Below are 9,244 nucleotides of genomic sequence, written 5' to 3'. Positions count from 1 at the left end.
AAAGAAGGGACCATAAAAAATAATAATAATAAAAATAAAAATAAAAATAAAAAATAAAAAAAAAGGCCAGCCCCTTTTCAAGAAATCCTTCAGGAGGTTCAATGATGCATGGTGGGCTTACTGCTTACTCGTTCCTGCTTACCTTTCTTGCTCTGGCCACTGTGGAATACGCACAGGAGCTGAAAGGTGACACAGCACTCGGGCTAATGCTTGTCTTGGTAACTCTCTCTGTCATGGTCCTCCTGGGCTTGATGCTGCTCACTGCACTCAAAAGCACCAGGCTTTTGCGTGAAAATGATCCCATTCACAGTTTTTTTAATAAACTAAGAGGACTGTAACCAGGCCACACAAGGACTTAAAACACAAATGTGGACTTATGATCTACTCTCAACGCCTGTTGACAGAAGACAGCAGCCACCAATTACAATAGAAAATTCTGTAACTTCATGAATATCTAGAGTAGTTCAACTGTTGTGCAGTAAGAATCACATCTAACAAGGTAAGAAAACACATGTTCATAAAAAGAAACCAAAATCAGCAGTAAATATTTTCTCTATTTTGTCAGCACAAAATTGATCATTTCTACTTCGTCACTTAAGCACTACATAAGTTAAAAACACACAAACTGAAAACCCTATATTTTTTTTTTTCTTTGGGGGCGGGGATGCCTTTTACCACATATGGGGGCATAGACTGTAATCAACCAAACCATTGTGGAACTCGCAAAAAATACCATGAACACCAAAAAGAAAACCTTAAAAAGAATTGCAAGAGGTGTTGTGTTCCTTAAGTATTCTTCTTGCTACCAGAATGCGACAATCTCCTGTCCAATGACTGCAACTGGTTCCTGAGATTTTGGTTTTCCTCAAGCAAGCGATCATACTCGAGAAGGAACCCTTCAGATTGTTTTCTTAACGCAACTGCATTGGCCTCTGCACCATTTACTTCTTTTGTCCTCGTCTCCAGCTCCGACTCCAGCTGCTTGAGTTTTGTCCGCAGTGTGGCTGTTTCTTCCTCCAATGCTTTGATTTCCTCCGAACCACCAGATTTCCCATCTTCGGGTCCTCGGTTCTGATTCTTAACAGCTTCCATGCTCTTTCTCCGTATGCGCAGCTCTCTGATATAATGATGTAGTCTGTCCATCATTAGTGCAAGAAATAGAGAAGACCCTGCAAGTAATTAGCCCAAGTTTAAATCTTAATATAGTTCAATAGCTAACAAGTCAGTCACTGAGCAAAATAGGGTTCAAACTCAAACAATAAGTTCAATCCTGAAACAAAAATCCTGTACATGTAAATTTTAAGGGAGAGCAGCTCACCTCCGATTCAAGCACCTTCCATTCCCTGATATTTTTAAATGAATGAATGCCACATGTTAAAAAATCAATCCAAATGCAAGAAAAAGACCATGTCATGCACATAGAATACTAACGTTGATGTTAACTACAAATCCATCTCTTCTCCTCTCTTGCGACAGCAACACTTCCCCTTAAAGACTCCAGTAAACCTATGGGCTCCTCAAAAAAACCAACTGGCCTAAAGCTAGTGAAGTAAGCTTCAGGATTCATGGCTTGAGATTCTGGCATTTTTTTTGCATTCATTTGTGTAGATCTGTTGTTTGATCCAATGTCAAACCTGTTTTTGAACTCATTTTTGTTAGTGCTGACGGAGGAAAGATTGATGGTATTGGCTTTAATTCGGAGGTTGATGGTGCTGAAACCAGTGAAGTAGGTGGTTGTGTGGATACGAATTGTGGTGAGGGTGAGGATGACAAATTGAGGTTTTTTAACAGTGAAGGACTTGATGAGCAATTGGCAAGTGAGGTTGCGATTGCACTGGGTTTGGAGGAGGATCATGGTGAAATGGAGGTGGGTAAACTGGTGGCAAAGCTTGCAAATGATGCCGAGGCCAAGATGGTCAGCTATGAAGATCTTATTTTTAAAGGAATGAGTGACTTCAATAAAGTGGAAACTATCATAAGATACTTGAATAGTAAATGGGGATAGAATCATTGCTACCTGCTAATGTTTATGCAAAGAGAAGGGAAGAAGGCTAGGGATTCCATTACTATGATTAGCCAGAGAAGGTGGAGTAGCTAACAACAAGAGAATATGTAGTTAATTATGATGTTATAATTAGAACTTGTTTGGGAATGCGTTAAGGAGCTTAAAAAGTGCTTTTAGTGCATAAAAAGTTGTTCCAAGAAAAAATCGGTCCATTTGGTAAAAAAACTTAAAAAAGGTAATTTTTTATTTTTATTTTTTTTCTACTTTTTTGCTCTAAAAAGAAGCTTGAAAATGAAGCTTTTTATAAAAATCTCTTTTAGGCTTTTTCCATGGACAAAAACTATATTTCTCAACATAATCCCAAACAAGCTCATAGTATTCTGTGTAAATGATGTGGCATTTTTCTGGCCTTTTGATTCACTTTTGAGCATGAGGTATTCATTCATTAAAAATGGGAGGAAACAGGAGACGCTTGAATTGGAAGTGAGCTACTTCAATTTTAGTAATTCATTGTATTTGACTAAATTATATGCTAAGGTGGTAAAATTTGAATAATTTAATTCAAAAGATTGGTTCTAATTTTACGAACTCTACCGTTGAGGTATGTTGGAAAATCTAGTGCATCATGAGCCATCTAATTAATACTAAAAGAGGTTTCAAAATGAAAAGTGTAAAGATAATAAATTATAAATTTAACAAAAATACAGGACAAGCATTTTGTTTGCTGATTAAGTAATTCCTTAATAACCAGGATAAGCAATGCAATGATCCAAGCATTGACTGCTACTATGAACAATTTCAATGAATAAAATGGATCTCTCAAGTAGATTTAAAATAATTAACGGTACATTTTAGCTTTAAGATCTATAAAGTAAGCGTTCCACACACCACAGAGATCTTATTTCCTTATTAACATGACCCAGAAAATCAAATCACTTGGATTATGTAAATCACGATCAAGAAAATTGTTTCATTAATAGATTACCACAATTCCCTACTATGATTTATTCAAACAAAAGAAAAAACCAATTTCTTCTTCTACAAAATCCAAAAAAGCGAAAGAAAAATTCAAACAGTTTAATCATAATTAATAATTAATGACTTTCAAACTCTAAATCACATCGAATTGATATGGCATTGCATTTAAAACCATCATCTCTCTAAAGATGATAAAATTCAAAGAATTTACCATAAATAAAGGTTATAATACAATATTGTGCTTAAAAAAAAACCCCACAATTAATTCGCTAAAATAAATGAAAAATAAAAAACTGATCATTACCCATGAGAGTGGCTTCGAGGAGGTGCTTGGCCATGAGAACCTGATCCGTGGGATTGACCGCGCCGTCGTCGATCCTACGTCTACGGATCTTGGCCATGCTGTAGACGCTGGACATGAGCACCACCAGAACCGTTCCCGCCACGGTCTTGACCATGACAGGCCCACGCCCGCGCTTGACCCGGTCCAGGCCCACGATCACCAGCTTCCTCAGGGGGGTCTTGAACAGCATCACCAGTATCAGACCCATCTCCGAGAATATCACCGCGAACAATAGCTGCTGCATTTTTGATATCAGAGATCGGACTGCGAGGGATTGGTCGAGATTGGTTGAGTGTAGGTTGTTATCATAGGATGGGGTGTATGGGAGGCGCGAATTGTTGGGTCAGAGTCTCTCTCACACGCTCTCTCGCTCAGAGCCTAAAGATATGAATGAAGAAATGGGGGCTTTCTCTTTCCTTCTGCTAGAAGCATAGAAGGAGGACTTTTGAAATTTTCGCAGAGAGTCCCTAGCCAATGTTTATTTAGAATCAAGGACTTTTTGCTTATCCGGGTGGGTTATCTGATATTCACGATTAGGGTCTTAAATTAGGATAATTTTGGATTAAGACCGTCTAGATTTCTCGAGTAATGCTACAAGTCCATCTTGTGTCTCTCTTCAGTTCTTTCAAGAATAATGTGACTATTAAAATCATCATTAGGCTTGTGATTGATCATTATTGAATTTTGATCAAATTATGATTTTAATAGCCATATCATTTGAATGACTCAAGAGAGACACAGAAGGAACTTATAGAATTACTCAGATTTCTCGGGGTATTTTATCACCTAAAATTTATTTCATTAAAAAAAAATAGCTATTATCAAAAATGAAAGAAAGTATGATAAAATAATTATTTTAATCCTTAATTTGACTATGAACTATGAATGAAAGTATATTATAATCAAATTTTCTAAAACACTTCTATAGTACAATCATAATTTACTTTTTTAATGACATTTTTTCTTTATTTTTTAAAACATAAACAATTATTTTATAGCTTTTTTTTTTTTTTAATTCATGTTCCAAAATTTCAACCATTTTTTCATATTAGTATTCATTAATTTTATCAACCTATTCATCTCAGATTTACCATATTTTATCATATTTTTTACAAGTGATATATACTGATGTGACAAAATCTCATAAATTTTAATTTTAAATAGTAATTGGAATTTAAGGAATTCTACAGAATAGAATATCTTAAAAATTTTAAATGATTTATATTAGAGGTTTTAAATTGTAATGATTATTTTTAAATAAATAATCCAAATATTATTATCCCAACATACTAAGATATAATTAATTATAAAATAATTTGCTTTGTTTGGTAATATTTCTTTCTTCTTCCTTTTTTTTTAAAAAAAAAAAAAGAAAAAAAAAGAAGAAAAAAGACAATTCAAAACACAAAATACTCAAAATTACCTCCACATTTATGTCTTGTAATGACACTTTCTTTTTTTAGTATTAACAAAGGAAATATTTTTTAAAAATAATAAATATTGAGATAATTTATCTATCAATCTAAACTATTTAATTTAAAAGTAATAACTCCAGCTACCATTAAGATTGGTAAAACCCCTAAAAATAATAGGCTGAAATGGTGGGGAAGAAGGGTCTCCCTACTTCAAAGGAAAGGGGAAAATGCATTTTCACAGCCCTTCCTACAAATTTGTTGCATCAAGAAGAAGCCAAATGCAAACCTCTTGACTGAATTGCTCTAAAATGAAAAATGCTTAATCTAGCTTATTATATGAGTTTCTTTTAATCCATGTGAACTCATTTAACACTTTATACTTGTCCTTGAGTTGATTATGTATTTAATTTAATTTAATTTATTTTCATTTTTGTTAAGCAAGTTGATTATATATACATACATATAAGAATTGGCTGTAAGGAAATTGACATATTATGCAAGTGATGGTAATCATCAAATCCATCTTATCTTTTACTGCAGGGCTATAATTGAAAATGATATTGTCTATTTTGATGAATCGTTTATAAATTTTTTTTTTTTTTTTTTTTAAAAAAAAGGCCTATTAATGGTTAGAAATATGGGGAATGAGAGTAGACTAGGCACAATATGCAATCTAAATTAAAAAAAGAAAAAAGAAAAAAGAAGAAGAAGATCATATTAGAAAAAGTATTGTTGGTATTGCATAACTGCCATATTAATTTAGTGGTTGAGATGATAAGTATGATGTAGACTATCAAATTATTTTGTGACAGAGAACTTAGGCTACTTTACCAGCTTATGGTAACATGGTTAGAATGCTGTGAATGACGTTTAGGTTAAACAATGAAAAGGTTTGGCTTGTTTATGGTTCTTCTGGGATTATAGGCATTACCATTGCCTGCTGTTTGGTTCTTTTGGACTGATCCAGACTTTGTTACTGTATTTATACTGCTTTTACCTATTGGGATTTGTTGTCAGGGTGTCCACCCGATTAATCATATAACCCCTTTCCCTTAATTAATTAAAAAAAAAAAAAAAAGTATGATTGAATGAAAGACTCACATTTATATGTGTGCATTTTTTAAAAGGGTTAGCTTAAACTATAAGCTATCTACGAGGCCCAATGACAAGAAACTCATCAGTGATTCATACCAATTTGAAACATAGAGAAATGCTGCTTATTTTTTATTTGAAAAAAATGTTTTGAAAAACAAGTCAACTTTTAGAACCTAAAACAAGATTTCAGATTTTAAAGAATCAATTAAAGCATGTGATTCAAACAATTTAGTAACAATAGATTCTTTCACATATTCAAGATCTTGAAAATCTTCCAAACAATTTGTGTATATATTGATGTCTCAAAAGAGTGAATTTTTTCAATAAATTGTTGAAGGAGCTTATAAGATCATATTCCCCTTGAGAAATATTCATAGCAAATAGGAGTTAACAGATCTCGCTCAGAAATTCAATCCAACCAGAGTGAACTCACTTTGATACCAATTAAAAAACGCTATGCCGACTCCAAAACCCCAATTAATGCGGAATTAACAATATTTAAATTTAAGCAAAGAATCACCAAAATATAAACAATCACACACAAGGATTTTGGTGAGGAGGAGAAAACCTTTTAGAAAACAATCTAAAAGTAAAACCTCTTCAGAGCAGCTAAACCGAGGAAATCACTATTAAAAGATTATCCAGAGATTACAGACACTAAGAACATTTACAACCCTTTGCAAGACATTGGCTCTGTAAGATTGACAAGTCTACAATTCGTTTCCTTGCTCACAATCTTCTTCAACATGATTCTCCTTTACCGGACCCTTCCAATAGACTTCTCAATCGTAGATTTATCAAAAGAATAACTAAAACTCTAAGAGATTCAATTTAACGCTCACCACATATGATCTCTCTTAGTACAGCCTTCGACGAACTCTCTAGGGGTGAAAATTCGTACATCTCTCTTTCTATAATGATATATATATATCAGTACATCAAACCCTATACCTGAGCCCACTAAAAACACGTTTTTGGGCATAATAGGTACGGGGTGTCCAGACAGGTTAATGGGTTGTTCGGACATGGCCTTGTAGAGCAAAAATATGCTTGCTGGAAAACCTGTCTGGACAGCCTAGCACCGTGTCCAGACATGGCCTGCAGTAGGGAGAAAACAATATTTTGGAAATGTTGTCCTGCCTTGATCAAAAGCTCCGATCGATCGGCGTTTGTGGTCTGATTGAGCTGAAATTTTACAGGGACATTCATGACACATGAATCTACATTATGAACGGTGGAGATTTGATTCTGAGCATTCCATATCAGTATTTGAGCCCGTGGACAGTAACCTCTGTATTTTAAAACTGAATTAAGCCAACACAAGAATTAACATGTTTTAATGAATATTTTTATTTTGAAAATAAATAAATAAAAAAGGAAAAAAGAAACAAAAATCTTTTTTGTTTTTTTCCTTTCTGGCTTTCTCTGTGATTTCCTCGCTACAAAAGAGTCATCATCTTTCTCTTTTTCTTTTTCTTTTTGTGGCTCTCTCTCTTTCTCTGTCTCTTTCGTATCCTTCATTGCTTCTCATCTCAACATCAACAGCTCCTCCCTCTCTTCCGATAAAAAAACAGCACCTAAAATATCAAACAGGATATTTCTTCTCCTTCCACAACTCCAATAATTCAATCTTCCCTTCTTATTTTGTTCCTTCAATTTCAGTACCCTACCTAATTAAAACCAATGGACACTTTCAATTATTATCACATCAACAAGTTTTACTTAAACAACGAAAAATAATCAATAAATAACACTCTAAGCAACTCAAGTTCAGTCTCCTTAAACTAATCCATTGACTTAAGCATCATAGACTTTTTCAATCCCTCAGAGGCCAGCGAAATTCCTCCATAGTTTGCAAAAGCCCGTCGATAAGTCTAACCATCCAAAAAATTTACTTCAAGGCAATATGTTATCCTTGTGCTTGTGCCAAAAGGCACGATTTAAACTTATAATATTGGTGGAACTCAAAACCCTTGGAGATTGGTATCCCTAAAACTCATGCAATCCTCATTTTAAGTGGACAGCGTTTTCTTCTAAACTAAGTTAGAGAAAATTATTATCTATCTTTATAACATATAATTCTCATATGTATTTAAAATCATATGAGTTGAAAACAGTTCCTTCGATCCAATTTGAAGGAAAAAAAAAAACTTTCTTCTTCTTATTTTATGTTATCTTTTGGTTGACATTGCCTTAACCTTTTGTGATGTATATGATTTGATTTAATAAGTTGGTGATTAACCATCCATTATGAACGGCAGTTGCAAAAGTTAAAAAGCATATCTGCTTTTGGAAGCATGTTACTTTTATTATTTTAATTTACATGTAGAAAATAAATAGAGGAGAAGGATGGTGATGGGTTTACGCAAATAAATGTGGGTGGTGGGGGCAACGTGGTGGTTATCATATCAACTAACTGCTTCTGAATCGGGGCAGGTTGAGAGAATGACCTAAAACATCATCGGAGTGACTTTTCGCCAGTTTTCGGCGGAATACATTGTATTTTATCTTTTTTCTTTTTTATTGGGGATATTATAAATTTTACTACAATTTTTTATTAACTTATATGACTAACATGTGTAAGTGTGACGTAGTGAAAAAATTAAACAAATAAATTTAATTATTTAGTGACAGTAATAAGTGGCACGTACATTATCGGGTCAATTTGTAAAAGATTTACAATAAAACTATTATACAACCCTTTCTAATCCTTTTTCTTTTAGTAAATTGCTTTGTTGTTGACAGGCAATAAATCATTCAACACTAGAGTTGGTGGGTGGGTGTAATCACTGCATGCAATCTTAAATAGTTTAATCAGTCTATGGCCGAAGGCAACTTGGATCAGAGCTTAGAAAGAAAACATAAGGGCAAGGAGAGATATAGAATTGGGCTGGACATGAGGGCCATTTCGGCCCATGGACCATTCTAATAGGACAATGTGTTTGAGCCCACTCAGAAGTTAGAACATGGAGCCAATGAGTGCAAGAATCTCTATCTAATAATGCTCTTGTAATGGGTTCTTCTCTGAATCTCTTGGCCATGTTGGTGTTGTATGTGAATGATTTTTTTTTGTTTGGCATATGAGGAGTCAAACGAGAGCCATGTGACATTAATTGATTGGTCTTACATGACATACCATTAATTAATTAGACAGTAAGTTGACGGATGAAATCTATTTAAAATTAGATAAAAGCCAAAGACAAAATTGAAAACTTAAGAACTAAATTAAAAGCGTTTAATTTTTCCCATGACAAAAAAGGTCATACTGTTGGAAGTAAGAACAAGCTCATGGCATTAGAAATTAGACCACTTACCATTTCACCATGCTGACTTTCAACACCCATAACGAGCAGAACCTTCAAAGTTGCCCAAATGACTTGGGATAGAAAATTGTGGCTTTGACCTTTT

The 9,244-nt window shown here is 34.0% G+C and overlaps 1 protein-coding gene across 1 annotated transcript; it reads right to left on the bottom strand.

The window, feature by feature from the left end:
* Positions 1 to 518: 518 nt before the first annotated feature.
* On the bottom strand, positions 519 to 3,741 carry LOC132171418 (uncharacterized). The gene is made up of 2 exons (XM_059582728.1): positions 3,288 to 3,741; positions 519 to 1,169 (listed from the first exon to the last, which is right to left on the bottom strand). The coding sequence occupies exons 1-2, from the start codon at positions 3,568 to 3,570 to the stop codon at positions 787 to 789; spliced, it is 666 nt and encodes a 221-aa protein (XP_059438711.1). The 5' UTR covers positions 3,571 to 3,741; the 3' UTR covers positions 519 to 786.
* Between the last annotated feature and the right edge of the window lie 5,503 nt (positions 3,742 to 9,244).

This window comes from Corylus avellana, chromosome ca2 (genome assembly GCF_901000735.1).
Source record: "Corylus avellana chromosome ca2, CavTom2PMs-1.0".
Classification (NCBI taxonomy): domain Eukaryota; kingdom Viridiplantae; phylum Streptophyta; class Magnoliopsida; order Fagales; family Betulaceae; genus Corylus; species Corylus avellana.
This window is presented reverse-complemented; position numbering and strand designations above follow the sequence as displayed.

Excerpts from the sequence above, each read along its gene's own strand:
- LOC132171418 (XM_059582728.1), bottom strand. The coding sequence starts at position 3,570 with ATGCAGCAGCTATTGTTCGCGGTGATATTCTCGGAGATGGGTCTGATA. Across the intron at positions 1,170-3,287 it reads CCTCGAAGCCACTCTCATGG|GGTCTTCTCTATTTCTTGCA; the intron begins GTAATGATCAGT and ends AATTACTTGCAG.